We start from the raw sequence: 18,087 nt of genomic DNA, 5'->3' as shown, positions 1-18,087 counted from the left end.
CAAAATTCAGATGACAATACAGTTTACCTTCAAAAGATGTGTTAAGCCTCGATGAAAGGCTCCAGCTCATTTCAAAGCAATTATACTTTGCTGCCCAACTGTAAGCTTGGGATCCTAGGCACCCCCCCCCCTCACCACCACCATAGGCTTGTGATCCTAGATTAAGACTGTTTCAAGCTGGAGATCCTAGCTAAGGAACCTCACCCACCTGTGGCTGGACCTGCCTGGCTATCAGCGTGGCCTTTGGTGATGGCATTTCCAATTATAAGATTCGTAGTGACATAGCCACCATGGACTACTGCAAGGCTTAACACTTAGCTCTGTAGGAATGTCCCTGTTATTTTGACATATCCCATTTGTAACATTTTGGCAATCAGAGATCAGCTTTAACATAATATTCAGTTGAGTATCTCAGTGAGTAAATAAACACTGGAGATGCAACTTGAACCACTTGCAAAGTGGCTCTAAGTTGCATCTCCAAACAGTAAGTTATTCAAAGCTAGCCAAACAGTAAGTTATTAGAGATTTTCAGACTTAATTTTGACAAATTTACAGGCTTGGGAACTTTGGCATTCAGTTGAGTATCTCAGTGAGTAAATAAACACTGGAGATGCAACTTGAACCACTTGCAAAGTGGCTCTAAGTTGGTAAACTAGCCAAACAGTAAGTTATTAGAGATTTTCAGACTTAATTTTGACAAATTTACAGGCTTGGGAACTTTGGCAATGCAATTTGTGTTCACCACAAAAAATTGAGCAAGTATACCATATTTCAGGCTTCTAGCTTTTGGGTCTTGGCTACATGACATGTTAAATTTGCCAGTCCAATTAATAGCATGCTACCATGTGGCATTTGCGTGATCTTTGAAGGTGTTTTTCATGTCTTAAATGAAAAGACACCAAAATGACAAAACTAATTTTTAGTAAAAAAAAAATCTGCTCTTTCCAGTGGTACTAGAAAAAACAAAATTGGAGGTGACGTTTTTTGAGATATTTGAGCAAATATCTCAACAAGAAAACTAGCTTCTGGACTGATACTAGTGCAATATTGTGGCATGGAGATAGTTAAACTAGCCAAACAGCAGATTACTAGAGGTTTTTAACTTAAAGTTATGGATTGCCAAAGTATGCATAAGATTTTTTATGATGAATTTTTAATGCGTCTTTCAGACGTAATTGTTAAAAATATAATGATATCATGGGAATTTTCATGTTCAGTGCAAAAAGTTGAACAAGTTTACCAAATTTTAGTGTGCTAGATTCTGTGGTTGTGGAATAGCAACATATGAACTTTGCGAATTCTTCACAATGATTGTATTTCATGGATGATCTAGAAGAGGCTCTTGTGCCTGAACCATTTTATATATGGCGCTAAAATTTTGCAGATGTTCATAGGACATGTATGTAAACCCACACCAAGTTTGTACAAAATTGATAATGGTTGAGTGGGAATAGTCTTCAAATTTGTGACACTTGACAAGGAATGACCAAATAGTGTATACAGGGTGTTTCAATTTAAAGATACTTGGGCATACATTGCTTATTTTTTAGGTTTAGATTTTTCATCTGTTATATTTCCAATTTCAACACATGAGTAAAATGTGTTGAAATTGGAAATATAACAGATGAAATATAACTCATGTGTTGAAATTGGACTAAATAATACTATTTCAGTTTTAAGATTTCTGAATTTAAAACTTTCTTAATCAATTGCTTTTATGTCAATTGGAAAGTATTGTCTGTAAATCATTAAGTTTTTAGTCTAATAACGTCAATGCTATATTATAATAGGCATTGGGTAACATATTCCAAAAGGTTTTTTGAAACAACCAACTAATGTGGATATTAAAACAAAACTAACAAATAAAGATAATCAGTTTTTAATTCTTGATATTATTTTAATGCTTTTATTTCTTCACCGCTTTTTAACTATATTTTATGCTTATATACTATCCTTTATTAAAGTTTCGTCTAGTGGTTGTTTTATATATGCATTATATTTGTGTTAATTGATTGTTTGAAGAAATCTTGTGATCATTGGTATACTTGGAAAACAAACGGAAACCAATTTTATTGGTTAAAAAAAAAAAAAAGTGTATTTTGTATACAGACCAAGAGTACACAGAGTGCATAACATGAGTGAAATAAATTTTTTTTTTTTTTTTTTTGTTCAAATAAAATCAATTTAATCTAATTATTTTGAAACTAAATTGTTGAAAAGGAACATCTTGTCCCATTGACAAAAAGCATTTGATTAGACAAAATTTAAAGGGAAATTTTAAGGGTAGTTAAACTGTGATATTTAGTCCAGTTCAAATATTCGGTATAGTTATGAAAAATGAAAAATCTCCTAAAGCTATAAATAATTAAAAAGACCATTTAACTCACACTATTGTGTACAAATATAATGTTAACCACAACTGTTTCTCTTAATCTTTCTCTATGTTTATCTCATTGTGTTATCATTTAGTCCACACAAAAACATATTTTACTGTAAGATTTAAAAAAAAAAAAAAAAAAACACGATATCTTTTTCTTTGTTTAGCGAGATGGTGAGGAGACATCAGGAGATGAATTTCGACTTATAGGACGATGTGTTCTTATTGCCCTGAGCATGCTGGTTGTGTGGGGTATCATATACATGCCTTTAAGAGTGGGTACTCACATGCATCTTCCTCAGCATCTCACTTGGATGGTTACTCAACGAAACTTGTCTGCCTTTGTTCTTCCAGAAAATAATACAGTTCTCATATCTCCTAGACCTTCGTGTGAAAATAATAACAAAAGTTTATATTTAGTAATAGTTGTATGTTCTTCTGTATCAAATGTTGCTGCTCGTAAAGCTATTCGGAAAACGTGGGCCTCAAGTGCAACAAAATTGAAAGATATCAGGGTATTTTTTTTATTGGGACGATCGCAGAATGAAACTTTCAATGCAGAAGTAGCAGAGGAAAGTGAGGAGTATAAAGACATCATTCAACATGACTTTTTAGATACTTATAATAATCTAACCGTCAAATCTGTTATATTACTGAAATGGATTGGAATGAGTTGTTTAACTGCCAGGTACGTAATGAAAACTGATGATGATATGTTTGTCCATCTTCCAAACCTTGTAAATCTCCTTCAGGTTAAAGGACATAGACATTTGTTACTTGGATGTTTAATAAAAGATGCGGTACCAGTGAAAGATTGGACTTCAAAGTGGTTTGTTCCTGATGTTGTATTTTCAGATAGAATTTATCCCCACTATCTGTCTGGAACTGGGTATGTGATGTCCCATGATGTTGTTTCCATACTTTATAGGACAGCATTGAATACTCCATTTTTCTATTTAGAGGATATATTCATTACAGGCATATGTGCAAAAAAAGCTGGGTTAAAACCTGAAAATCATGAAGGTTTCAAGTTCTATAAGAGAAAGGATGATCTTTGTATCTTTAGGTCGCTTATTACAGCCCATAAAATGACTCCAAGTGAATTGCATAAAATTTGGGATAAGCTGAATGATCCGTCCATCAAATGTAAGAAAGTATGAAGAACTAGTTGTGACTGTTCATGTGCTTGCACACATGCATGCATGCAATCCAAGAATTACTTTACCCTTTTAACCCACTAGCATGCATGTGGGAGAGGATCATTTTGAACCTTTGCCCCTTTTTTAAACCACTTTACTTTTCTGTACTTAATTTACATTTGTATCACTTATTCATGCATCAAATTTGGGATAAATGTATTGTGAGTTATACAAAATGTATTGTGTAGCTCAAATACATTTCAAGAAAAGTTTTAAATTGATTTCTGTATTTAAAAATTTAGAACACTCCATTGAAAAGTCCCACATAATCCCACATGCCAGCCAGTGGACCAAATGACATTTAGTTCCATCTGATTTTGTTAATAGCAAGTGGTTTCAAAATTTTATATAGCAGCAATTCTATTGCTTGCCACTCACAGTGTGATTTTTATTGTGAGAACTGTAATTTTGAGTATTATATTGAAAGACTACAATAGGTCAGCTGATAAAAATTGGGCTTCCTGTGCTTGTAAGTTAATGTTTATATAGTCATTTATGGTCACACAACTAAGTGAAATTTATTTGGTGATGATTCTGCTATTTAGATTTAATCTTCCAATTCTAGAAGCCTTGAAAGGCACATGATCAATTAACAACATAATTTTTCCGCCCTTTATAATCCTTTCTTTTCATATTGAAAGTATATAAATTATGATTATTTAAAAATAATAATAAAAATGCCTTGCAGGTTTTGTGCAGCATTTACAGGAAGAAGTAATGCTTTATAGCCTCTTGTAAATTGCAGAAATGTTAACATTTAACATACATGGTGGAGATATGCTGGTTTTTCTACTTAATTTATTTTATTAGTTAATTTCATGTTACTTAATTTTATCTTTGTCCGTATTAATTTATTTTAGTGCTTATTTTGTTACCTTAATTGCTCACTATCAAATGTATGATGTGATGTTTCATTTAATTACTATATAATACTGTAGATGTTCTCAGGTAAGGAATGGCATATTATTTTTGATATGCTGTTGGTTAAGGATAAGCTGCTCACCTAAAAAAAAAAAAAAAAATGCTTGTAATTATATAATGGCTATTAATTAATATAGTATTCCAATTGTGAAAATAGTGCTTTGCATTGCATACAGAATTTCATTCCAGGGTGTCTCATAAGTAACTTTGCAGTGAATTTAAAAATCAAGAAAAATTAAGTATACATGTATATATGTTTCATAATGTTTTATTGTGGGAAAAAGGTAAAGTTTATAACATCTGTCAGATGATCTCTATTAAAGGCAAAAGGCCATGTTATCAAGCAGGCATTATGCATAGCATCACAGAAACTCACTGTATTGTTACAGTTGGATGCCCTCTGTATCACAGCGAAAATAATTATATATTTACTATACTTTAAGTATGTAGTAAATTCCTGTTGTATCACTTTCTATGTGTCCCTTGTAAGCAGAAAAGCATTATGTGTAGGTCCCCTTTATTGTGGCTGTTTTTATATTTCAGTATTAATATGATGGATAACTCCTTCTCTCCAATATTCATGAAACAATGGTTTATAAGTAAGCTGAACCTGCACACTTAATTATGAGAAAACTGCACCATCATAATTTTTATAAGGAGCATCGCATTCTTGAACTTATAATGGTCTTATGTTTACATTCATGATCTCGGTGGTCAGGACGTTCAGACAAGACAAAGGAAATTACATTATAAGAGAGCAATAGAGAGAGATTATCAGTTGTAACAGTGTAATTGGTATCAGAAATGTTTTTTTGTTAGGACTATAAAGTATAAATTTGTTGCAGTGCAAATGTTTTTGATAACATAACTTTATCACATTTCAGTACCTAACATAATTTAAAATAGTGTAGTTTGTGTTGCTGTCAAATAAGCAGAATTAGTGTAGTGTTATTCTTTTGATCTCTTAGTTTTATGAGTTGTTTTTAAATTAGACTAAAATCATGCCTCAGACTAGAGGCATGATTTTAGTCAGAACCAAAGCATTCCTGCTACTTTAGGCAAAGCAAAAGGGCCTAAAGTAGCAGGAATGCTTTGGTTCAGGAAAGAACTCCAGGGCAGTTTTTCTACAAATCGGGATTATTATTTGCGTCCTCTTTGTGAAGCTAAATTTAGTAGGATACAAAGACATGGAGGATGACTTTGTGTGTTTGTTGCAAAGAGCACAAGGAGATTAAGCACAAATTCGGTGTTCTGCTGGGATTATATGAGGGTTTGAAAAATAAGGTTGATGTCCGTGAAGGATTAAAAGGGAGAGACCCATCAAGAATTCAGCTGCCCAGCCCAATGCTTGAGCCCATACCCCAGCATCAGACAACACAGTGGCACTCTTCACAGTAGAGATTCTTGCTCCCACAGGAAGTAGCTATAGTTAGTGACTCAATTTTCGGGGAAACATATTGTACAAAAAAGGATGGGAAACAGGATCAAGGTATGTCTTCCAGAGCTGAAGTTGATTACATTGTAGATTAGCTGTCATCTTTTAAGGGCACAAAAGATGATTTTCTTTTAGATGTTTTGGTACTATTGATGTTACGAGTAGGAGACCTGACATTTAATTAATAAGTACAAAACATAGACATTTACAGAAGACAAACCCTTTGTCTCAATGAGAAATTATGGGCGTGAAGTTGAAAAAATGTAATTAATGGTGTTGAAATGTCACACAATTATTTAATGAAAAAACGTTCGAGCCTACGGGTCAGCAAAGCTCCTGGGGTTGATGGCCTATACCCTATAATCTTAAAGGAGGCAGCAAGTGAATGCATTGAACCATTGAGGCTAATTATGAGAGCATCACTGAACTTGGGAGTGATTCCGTTGGATTGGAAAAGTGCCAATGTATCTCCAATACATAAGGGCGGATGATTAGACCGGGGTTCTAGCCCATCACCACCCAATACGGAGGATGTGGAAAGGTCAGGGAATGACCACCGCATATTCCCCGGAGCAATATGGTCTTAGTTGCTAATGCTCCTAAAAAAAAAACCAAATAACAATAAGGGCGGTTCTAAGAGTGAAGGAGGAAATTACCGGCCGGTCAGTCTAACTTCATTAGTAACAAAAATCACAGAGAGAGATCAAAGGTGGAATTCAGGATCATTTAGATAGAAATGGAATTCTGAAGGATACTCAGCATGGTTTTGTAAAGGGAAAATCATGTTTAACTAATCTGGTTAGCTATTTTGACAGGGTAACTCAAAAGCTGGACTTAAGGAATAATTTCAAAATGGTTTATTTGGATTTCAGCAAAACATTTGACACAGTCCCACAAGAGCGGTTACTTTTATAAGCTGGAACGGTTGGAATCACAGGGAAAAATCCTTAGATGGATAGCTGGATGGCTTCAGGGCAGGAGGCAGAGGGTTGTAATAAATGGTTATTCCTCAGATTGGGTTGATGTAAGAAGTGGGGTTCCCCAAGAATCAGTATTAGGACCACTGTTGTTTTTGATTTTCATAAATGACATCGATGAAGGGATATAGGACGTGATGTCTAAATTTGCAGAGATTGGTAGAGTAATTAATGATCATCGCCAAGCAGATCTTCTTCAGAATGATCTAGATAGACTTCAGGGATGGTCAGAAAAGTGGCAGCTATGCTTTAATCCAGCAAAGTTTAAGGTTACACCTGGGGAACAGTAACCCCAAAATAACTTATACACTTGGTGGAGTTGAAGTGTTACTTAGGTGTTACAATAAGGTCAGACATGAAGTTCTATGAGCATTATAGACGGGTTGCAAGGATGGCCTATGGTGTCCTATCGATGATTTATCAAACAATTGATAGTAGAGATAAGGACGTTAAAATCCAATTATATAAGGCTATTGTTAGACCACACTTGGAATACTGTGTTCAAGTATGGGGACCGCACCTAAAAGAGGACATTGTGATTCTTGAAAGGGTCCAAAGACTGGTAACTATCCAGGTGTGGTCGGCAAAAGGGCATCCTTATGAGGAAAGACTTCGAATATGCAGGTTGCAGAGCTTGGAAACTAGGTACCTTAGAGGAGACTTGATTGAGGTGTTTAAGGCTCTGAGAGGCATAAGCAAAATGAATGAGGATGAAATTTTCACGGTTATAAATTATTCTAGAACTATGTGCCATAATTTCAAGTTAAAGGGGGAGATGTTTAGACTGGATTGCAGGAAGTTTTATTTTAGCCAACGAGTTGTAAATAACTGGAATAAGTTACCTACTTGGGTGGTAGAGGCTGACAGTTTGGGGAAATTCAAAGGTCAGCTGGATAATTACCTATGGGAGGAGGGAAATGCATAGATTGTCTGTTTCCTTTTCTCTTATTAATTTTTTATTTTTTTGTTAAATTTTCTTCTTCTTATTATTATTTTATTATTTTATTTTATTTTTATTTATTTATTTAATATATATATATATATATATATATATATATATATTTTTTTTTTTTTTTTTTTTTTTTTTGGCTGGTGCAGTATAAGCCATAGCTTCCTTGCACCATGTGGCTAATACTAATAATGTTGATAAAAAATAGTCATTAGTTAGGATTAAAATCAAAAGTGTATGCATTTCTGCCCAGACATGATACGCAGGGTACATAATGAAAGCTTGTCAATCAATTCTGCTCAGGAGAGAGACCGTGCAAGGCTCATGGGGTAGAACTATTCTCAGCATGGTCTGTGCTCGTGAACAGGAAAGACTGTTTCCCAAGGGACAGGATACACTTGAATAGAAGGGATGCAAGAATATTTGCTGATGCTATAGATGCAGTGGTAGGTGGGTTGAAAAACTGATAGCCTGGTGGGATACACAGACTAATAGATTACTAGAGCTGCAGGCAGGGGTGAAAGTCATTCTTGCACCACTTCTACTGGAACATGCAGCAGCCTGAAAAGCAAGGCCAGCTGTGGATTATCATGGAACAAGGAAACATGTGGGCTGCTTTAGGATAATTAAGAGTAGAATCAGTTGTATGTATATGTGCAGGTACACTAATGCTAGGAGCATGCAAATAAATTTGACGTATTTATCAAATAATAAAATGCAGACATTGTGGAGGTATTAGAGACATGGTGTCACTCAGATATGAGGGATACAGAAATTGAATATGTGGAGTACAATGTGCACAGAAAAGACAGAAGGAGGAAGAGGCTGCATTCTTAGTTTAATAAATACATCAAATCTGAGGCAGTGCATTCAGTGGACATGGGTAGTCAGTGCAGTGAGTCAGTTTAGTGTGACATAAGCACTGGGAAAACAAAAATGCAAGTAGGACTGTGTTATAGGCCTAATAATTGTGATGGGTATTACGAACAACTGCACAGACATAAGAAGTGGACCAGTAAATCAGTGTGTCTTGTAATGTGGGGCATCAACTTTACAGATATTGACTTGCCTCTGTGTTGGTTGCTCACACAGTAATAGCACTTTTGTGGATTTAGTATTAGTAAATAATGCAAGAAAACAAACTTATAGTACATTAGCCAAAAAAAAAAAAAAAAAAAAAGAAAGAAACGTAGAAAAATCATCTCCAAGAATTTGTCAAGTTCTTCTTTCAGTTTCTTTAAACTGCCCATTTCCTCAACATCAGATGACAGTTTGTTCCACCAATTAATCACCTTCCTGCTGAAGGCAAACTTCTACACATCAGTTCTGCAACCATCCATCCTCAATTTGAATTTATATCCCTAAGTGTGTAGTCTCAGCAAGAGGAAAAGTGCCATCAACACTGAGCTTATTCAATTCGTTCAAGGCCTTAAACACCTCAGTCAGATCTCCTTACAGGTGCATAGTCACTGCAATTTGCAGAACTGGAGCCTTCTTGGTAAGAACACTCCTTTGTTCCCTTCACCAATCTGGTTGCTCTTCTCTGCACCCATTCCATCACATCTACATCCTTCCTAAAATGCCTCAAAACATGTATACAGTACTCAAATGCACTTAACCATAGCTTTCTACAAAGGGATAATACCTTATCCTTACTAGCAAAGTTCCTGTATTCTAAGGAACCTAAAATTCCTTACCCTCAGGTCTTTATTTTCTACTCAGCCTGGTGTAGTACCACACAGTTGTTATGTTAATCTGGGATTATGCTAAACATGTGCAGTGCCTTGCATTTATCAAAATTATACTTAAACTGCTATTTCTTAGTCCATTAGCATAATTTTTCTAGATCTTGTTGCAGCAGGTTACCTTGATTACTGTTAAGCACTCTGCTAATCTTTGTGTCATATGCAACTTAAACATTAAACTTGATATCAATGTCATTAATAAATGTTGAAAACAACAATGGGCTCATCACTGAACCTTGGGGGATTCCACTAATAACATTAGTCCACAAAGAGCAGTGCCCATTGATAACAACTCTGTATTCTCCACTCAACCTGTAACTTGCTTTTAATGCTAAATTGCTCCAGTGTGTACAGCAGTCTTTTATGTGCAACAGAGTTAAGCTTTTGAAATCCAAATATATGATATCAAAATCTTAATTGTTTTTTGCATTCAGTTCCTTTGATAGAGTTGCCAGTCAATTTACAGCATCAGCTGGTGGTATTCATTGTGGGGAGGGGAGATGAGAAAATAATTTTTATTTTTATTTTTTCTTTATTACGAAATGTAGAGTATTAGCATTAGTAGAGGCATATATCATTCATGAAAGCAAGCATTTGACTAATGCTGTATAAACACCAGCCAAAAAAAAACCAAAAAAAAATCCCATTTCACCATCCATTCAACTGTCTTTCTTAATTTGAATTTATGCCCTCTCAGATGCATAATCTGAGTGAAAGGAAGAATCCCATCAGCATCAGCTTGCTCAAACCATTCAAGGTCTTATACGCCTCAGTTAGGTAATCTTGCAGGTGCCTAGTCTCCAGATGCTACAATTTGCAGAAATTAAGCCTTTCTTTGTAAGAGCAACCCTTTGTTCCCCTCACCAATTTCATTTCCCTTCTCTGTACCCTTTCCAGCAGTTCTACATCCTTCCTAAAATGAGGCCTCCAGACCATTATGTGGTACTCAACATGTGACCTGACCACTGCCTTATACAAGGGGATAATCACCTCCTTATCCCTGCTAGCAAAATTCCTGTATATCATTGGCAAGACCCCACGGCTGCCTGTCTGTACTGCTCAGAAAACTTCATATCTGACTGCACAATTACCTCCAGGTCTCTTTCATTCTCCACTAACCTGAGTGTAGTACCGCACATGTTACTCTGGGGATGGTGCTACCCATATGCAGTACTTTGCATTTGTCAGTGTTAAACTTCAGTTGCCACCTCTCAGTCTGTCTGCCCAACTTTTCTAGAACCTGTTGAAGTAGCATACTGTCAACAACAGCCCTGCCAACCTTTGTATCGTCTGCAAACTTGGACATTAAGCTTGATCAGTATCATCGATAAATATACAAAACAACAATGAGCCCAATGCCAAACCCTGGAGGACTCTACCAATAACATTAGTCCATTGATTACCACTTGCTGTCTTCCCCAACTTAGCCATCCCTTTATCCATATCAGAAACTTGCCCTTAATGCCATACTGCTCCAATTTGCACAGCAGTTCTCTGCAACAGTATCAAAAGCTTTCTTAAATCCAAGTTTATGATATCAAAGTTAATTTCCTTTGTAACTACATCGTAGTATCCAATCAAATTGGTCATGCAATATTTCTCCTTAACAAACCTGTGCTGTGTCTGAACTATAACTTCAGTTTTGTTTATATGATTCTGCATTGCTTCTTTAATCAGTGATTCCATTACTCTCCCCGGAACAAAGGTTAAACTAATAAGTCTGTAATTACTTTGTCACCCTTTGATCCGCTTTGTGAATTGGGGATACATTTGCACATTTCCAGTCTGTCGGTACCTCAACTGATCCAAGGATGCCCTCATAATTATGGCAACTGGTTTGCTTACTTCCTTTGCTGCCTCCTTTAATATAACTGGATGGATCCCATTCACTCCAGTTGCCTTTTTTATGTTTAACTTCAACAATTTCTCCTCCACTTTACTCTCAGCTATTACAAAATCATTTAGCTCCCTGTTAGAGTTTGATAAACTTATGGTCTCTACTTCCCCACAGAATTCTTTTTTTATGTGAATGTAGATGCAGTGTACTCATTCAGTTTGCCTGCTACCTGAGTAGGATCATCAACAATTGAACAAACGATATCAAGTGGAGCAATGTGATTCAGCCCCTTCCTACTAGAGTTTATATAAGTAAAGAAGTCTTTGCATCCTTTACCAAGGATTTCTCGTAATCTGACTTCGCTTGCCTAACTCCTATGTGACTTGATAACAGACTAGTTTATATCTACCATGGGCTTCTGTGATAATCTATATGCATCACATGCATTTTTCTTCTCTAACACGCCTCATTAGACATCCATTTAGGCTTAAAACCGAACAGTATTTCTTAGTTGTTATGAAAAGCCTAGTTGTTTCCAACATTAATAACTTGAATGCTTCGATTTTGAATTTGCTCTTGGTAACATCATCAGTTGGTCCCACAGTATAAAATTTAAAAACTATTTGAGATGAATGTATTGACCTTTACGAAAACAAAAACCCTTCCCTTTTCCCCTGATGGTAGTAAATCCAACCTCATACACTGTAATCACTGCCTTCAAGTTCTTTTATCTGCAGATTCCAAATGCATGAAGAATCGCTCCTGATAATCAGATCAAGAGTGTTACTCCATCTAGTTGCCTCTTGAACATGCTGCTGTAGAAAAGAATCATCCAGTAAATCTACAAAGCCTTGCTAGTGTGCGAGTGACCCACCCACAGGTTCCAGTCAATATCTGGGAAATTAAAATCCCCCATTATAAGACATTCTGATTCACTGGCTCCTTCCATTTCTCTGTATAGTTATTCATTGTACTCATTAGAATCATTAGGCCTATAACTCCTACCATAATTTTTGCTTTCACAGTGCTTATGTCACATGAAACTGACTCAACATTGCCATGTCCACCAATGTCAACTGAATGCACTGCCTTAGATTCTATTTCTTAATTAGCAGCAAAACCCCTCCTCCCTTCCTATCCTGGCCCCATCCTTTCTGTACACATTGTTTACAAATCTGTATTTCTTTTATTTGTGTCTCACCATGCCTCTAATTTCCCAACAGTATGTGCCATTGATGTCTTGATCAGCACTTCATATTCATCAAATTTATTTACTATACTCCTAGCTTTGATGTACCTGGAAGTATACATGCACCTGTTCTTACTCTTAGTTACCTTAACATAGCCCATGTATTTTCTTGTTCCATGATGACTCTCAGCAGTCCTGGAAATCCCTAGCACCTTGCTTTCCAGGGTGCTGCTCATTTCAATAGAAGCAGTGCAAGAATCACTTTCACCTATGCCTGCAGCTACTGTTACTCCGTCTTTCAATCTCACCAAACAAACCAGCAGTCTACTATTAACAATCAATGACCATGCTGGGAAAATTTTACCCTATGAGCCTTGCACAATCTCTCCAGGGCCAAATTGATTGACAATATTCTCATCATATACTCTGTCCTGTCTTGTCTAAGCAGAATTGCAGACACTTTCAGTTTTAACCCTAGCTCATGATTTTTTTTTTTTTTTTTTTCTTTTTCAACATTGACCTGTACATGAAATGCAGTTATTTTTTCTAATCTTGAGCATCATTTAGGAATGCTCTCTTCAGACGGTTCAGGAAGTCAGTGAATTCTTTGCATTCGATATTAAAGTTCATATGAGTGCACAGCTCTGCATTTATTTGTTTGACCTGTATGCAGTTTCTGATTCCCTAATAGAAAATATCCTTTCCACAAATTCATTGCTTGTGGGAATACTCATGCTTGTTTTTTGACAATCATTTTAACAGTTGTTATTTAGTCTGATTTGAATATCTTTACCCATTGCACTTTGTTTGACATACTGTTGCTTTTAAAATTTGGCAAGCTCAGATTTATAATCTTATCATACACCCAGTCTGCATCAACATTTCAGTTTAAAAGTTTTTAAATTTTGCTTTTTTATATTTAAATGCTGAATTCCTGGATTTGACTGAAATTTGTAGTTTTGACAAAAGTAATCAAGTGTCCATTTTTAGACATCGCTTGTTCCCGAGATAAAGATTTCTGTTGTATCTCGAATTTTTGTATAAAATCTCTCACTTTTGCACCAAAAAAAATTTATCCTCTATGCTTATTTCTAGCTGTTAGATTTCGCATTGCGTCCAATTCTTTTGAAGATATATACAGGAACTCCCCGACTTATATAATACTTGACTTACACAAATTCGACTTTACGTAAGTTTTTGCCGGCTGGTGCAAACTTAACAAAATCGTGGAAACATATTTTGCATCCTGTGGGAATAAATGGAGGTAGCATGAAAATATCATAATGTGAACCCAATAACACATTGGAGTTTTTTTTTTTTTTTTGGTAATTCGTTCCAAGACCTTGGAAGTTGAAATTTTTACTATATAACTAAGCTATTTATCTCTCTATAAAGGTCATTTTTATAATGGAAATTGTGCTACACTTTAATCGTAATCATATGTTCCCGTTATAAGAATCAGTTTTGAATGACTTTGTGATATTTTTCTAAAACACATTTCTGGAGGTCGCTACCATAAAACAATTTGCACTTTTCGGTTTATTGGGCTTTTCTGTTAGCGCAGTCTATTATAAACGGGTAGTAAACTCTATCTTATTGCATTTGCAATAATCCCGATAACTGGAATTGTGTGGGTGTTTACGTTATTATGGTGAAATGTGTTCTTCCTTCACTGAAATCTTCAATCATATAAAAAACATAAATAAATTTTCAGAATCTTCTCTTCATTCCTATTTACTTATTACAATGATGAAGGGAAAGTGACCAATGGAAAGTGCAAGTGCTGGCAGTGCTAGGAAACGAAACAAAATTGAATTAGAAATGAAGATGATTAATTAAGAACTCCGAAGCAGGACAGTTTGTTATCTATTGCACGGAATTAGGTCTCTCTGCTTTAACGGTGAATACTATTTTAGGGACAGTGCACACATAAAAGAACATGTTCAAGGATCAACGTATTTCACACCGGGGCCAGTCCACCCCAACAGTGATCATAAAACAGCGTTCAGGTGCTATATTGAAGATAGAACAGCTATTAATAATATGGATGGAAAATTAGATTCAGAAGCAATGAATCTAATGGCCCTGAATCTAATGGCCATTCAAGCAAGAAGTATTTATGAAGATAACAAAAGTACGGCGAACCCCAAGCCAGTTCGTGGCAAGCAATGGTTGGTTTAATAGGTTCAAGCATCGTGCTGGTTTCGAAAACATTAAAGTATGCAGTGAAGTTGCCTGTTCTTTTTCTGCAGCTGCAGAGAAATTTTGTGATGTGTTGGAAAAAACCCATTCTAAATCTCCACAGCCCTCAACTTCCGCAGCGGCGTGCTTATCAGCTGGAGAGTTAATTCTGGAAATGATGCTCGAAAGGTAAAACTTGCTGATGTTATGCCTGTCTCCTCTCTCTTTTTGTAATTTTATAATTTTGAAATTTTTGCAATTTTGTACACTCTTGTAATTTTTCCTGCACATGAAATAAAAAAAATTGAATAAATAATTCCATTTACATGTTCATTGAACATTTCTTTTTCGTTTCTATCCAATTCAGGGTGCATAGTTGCGAGCGCAGAATTTCCCTAAATGCTTATTTAGGGAAATTCCGACTTACGTAGCAGAACGCAACCATTAAATAACTTGGGGAGTTCCTGTAATCACTTTCTAAAATTAAAACAGATTCACTCGTTAAGTTAAGAAAGTGAGAAGCAAAATATAGATGGCCAATTCATTCCTTCTTTGATTCCATCTTTTTTGATCCTTAAATATATTCAAATGGAGTGGATCACAGTTTTCTTCTCCCTGTTGTAGAAAATATAATTTAATAGCTGGTCAAGAGGAAATGAGTCTGTCTGCTGCTTTTGTTGGATTGAGGCCCCACCTGGTTGGTACATTTTTCACAATTTGGGCAAAGTTCATTTAAAAAAAAAACAGCCTTTGAGATTTCTTTTGTGTGTAGTGCTCTTGCTGAACTCAGAGTAAATCTTATTGGCTATTGTTGCTAAATTCAGTGATAACTTCCTACATGTGTGCTTTGCAGTATTATGGATAACATGGCAATTGAGCAAATGAGTTTTATGCAATTATAAGTTTTACGCCTTATAGCAAATGAGTTTTTATCCTATCATTTTTGGAACACAGAATTATACTCACTGTAATTTATGTTCAAATTGTCAATTCTAAATGCAGTTACATTGTCAGTGTACAAATCCAGCTCATTTCGACAACCCATAATCTTGTTATAAATGGCTGTTGAGGATTCATGGTCTTCTGCATAAAAATCCAAAATTTTGCTCTTAGTTCTTGTTCAGGTACAAAATAAGTTATTACCAAAGGATAAAGTTTTTCTTTACCTTTATTGGATGCATCTGTTGAAACAGAAAAGTATTGGCATTTTCATATTTATATAAATCAATTAAAACAATGTCTATCAACTTTGGGCCAAGTATGTTTTCACTCTAACTAGATGCCTTTGTTCTGTGGGACTGAGTCTGTGACAAAATTGTTTTTCTCTCTTTATATTACCCAGTTTTGCTTCAGAACCTTACTGGTAGTTGCTATAATTTTGTAAGAACAACTGGACCTCAACCCTCCGAAGCCCACTAGCATCTGACTGCTCATTTAGCATTAGTAAAGGCACACAATGCAAGAAAGCAAGCTTATATAGCATCAGCAAAAAAGGAAAAAAAAAAAAAATCTAATTTCACTCATCCACTTGCTCCAAATGTTTGTCTAGTACTGCCTTGAATTTATTTAAGCAATCAACTTCTACAACAACAGATGGCAGTTTGTTCCAGCAATCAACCACATTCTGGCTAAAGGCAAACTTCAACTGTCTTTTATGCCCCCCCCCCCCCCCAGGCGATTATTCTGGGAAAGAGGAAGAATCCGATCAGCATTGAGCATGCTCAAACCATTCAAGGCTTTATACACCTCAGTCAGGTCACCTTGCAGGTGCCTAGTCTCCAGACACTAATTTACAAAACTTAAGTCTTTCTTCATAAGAGAAACCCTTTGTTCCATTCACTAATCTTGTTGCCCTTCTCTGCATGTGCTCCAGCAGTTCTACATCCTTCCTAAAATGAGGCCTCCAGACCTGTATATAGTACTCAAGGTGTGGCCTAACCATTGCCTTATACAAGAGGATAATCACCTCCTTATAACTGCTAGAAAAATTCCTGTATATCATTGACAAGACACCATGAGCTACTCTTGCAGGTCATCTGCACTGCTCAGAAAACTTCATATCTGCCTGCACAATTACCCACAGGGCCTTTTCATTCTCTACTACTGTCAGTCTAGTACCACACAGTTGATACATTACTCTGGGGTTATTGCTTCCCATATGCAGAACTTTACATTTGCCAATGTTAAACTTCAGTTGCCACCTCTAAGCCCATCTGCTCAACTTTTCTAGATCATCTTACAGCAGCGTGCTGTCATTAGTGTCATTAACAACCCTGCCAACCCTCGTATTGTCTGCAAACTTGGACATTAAGCCTGATATACCATCATCAATGTCATTAATAAATACAGAAAACAACAATGGACCCAACACTGAACCCTAATAACATTAGTCCACGAAGAGCAGTGCCCATTGATTATCACTTTCTGTCTTCTCCAACTCAACCCTTTATCCATAGCAGCAATTTGCCTCCAGTGCCAAACAACTCCAATTTGTGCAACAGAATCAAAAGCCTTCGTGAGATCCAAATATATGATATCAAAGTTATTCCCTGCATCCAGTTCCTTTGTGATCACATCATAGTATCCAATCAAATTGGTAAGACAAGACTTCCCCTTAACAAAGCTGTGTCTTGAGCTATAACCGAAGTCTTGTCTAGATGATACTGCAGTGCATCTTTAACCAGTGCCTCCATTAATTTCCCTGGAACAGAAGTTAAACCAACATGTCTGTAATTACTTGTTGCCCTTTGACCCTCCTTTGTGAATTGGGGTCACATTTGCACATCTCCAATCCATGGGTTCCTCCTGTGAGTCCAAGGAAGCTCTCATAATTATGGCTAAGGGTTTGCTTACTTCCTTTGCTGCCTCCTTTAATATAACTGGATAGATCCCATCCACCACAGGTGCCTTTCTTATGTTTATCTTCAACAATTTCTCCTACACTTTGCTCTCTGTTATTACAAAATCATCTAGCTCACTGCCAGAGTTTAATTCACCTCTAGCATTCCCCTCCCTGAATAACTCCTCATGTGTGAATGTAGATGCAAAATACTCATTTAGTTTGTTAGCTACCTGAGCAGGATCATCAACAGTTGAACCATTGATATCCAGTGGACCAATCTGATTCATCCCCTTCCTTCTAGAGTTTACATAAGTAAAGAAGTATTAGCTGTTTTTCTTTGCATCCTTTGCCAAAGATTTCTCATAATCTGCCTCTTGCCTAACCTCTTTTGTGACTTGGTTACAGACCAGCTTATATCTGTCATAATGCATGGGA

General features: G+C 36.1%; 1 protein-coding gene across 1 annotated transcript in view; it reads left to right on the top strand.

The window, feature by feature from the left end:
• The window catches only part of LOC150081504 (beta-1,3-galactosyltransferase 1-like), a 92,306-nt gene that overhangs the window by 31,267 nt on the left and 42,952 nt on the right, over nucleotides 1-18,087 (top strand). The window contains exon 2 of the mRNA XM_090379453.1: nucleotides 2,545-3,523. Within this exon, the coding sequence (XP_090235579.1) occupies nucleotides 2,614-3,523 (910 nt within the window). The 5' untranslated portion in view covers nucleotides 2,545-2,613. The remainder of the gene's footprint in view (nucleotides 1-2,544; nucleotides 3,524-18,087) is intronic.

This window comes from Mastigoproctus giganteus, chromosome 8 (assembly GCF_048544385.1).
Source record: "Mastigoproctus giganteus isolate SK-2022 chromosome 8, ASM4854438v1, whole genome shotgun sequence".
Taxonomy (NCBI): Eukaryota; Metazoa; Arthropoda; class Arachnida; order Uropygi; family Thelyphonidae; genus Mastigoproctus; species Mastigoproctus giganteus.
The sequence above is the reverse complement of the archived record's forward strand: the minus strand, read 5'-3'. Positions and strand labels throughout refer to the sequence as shown.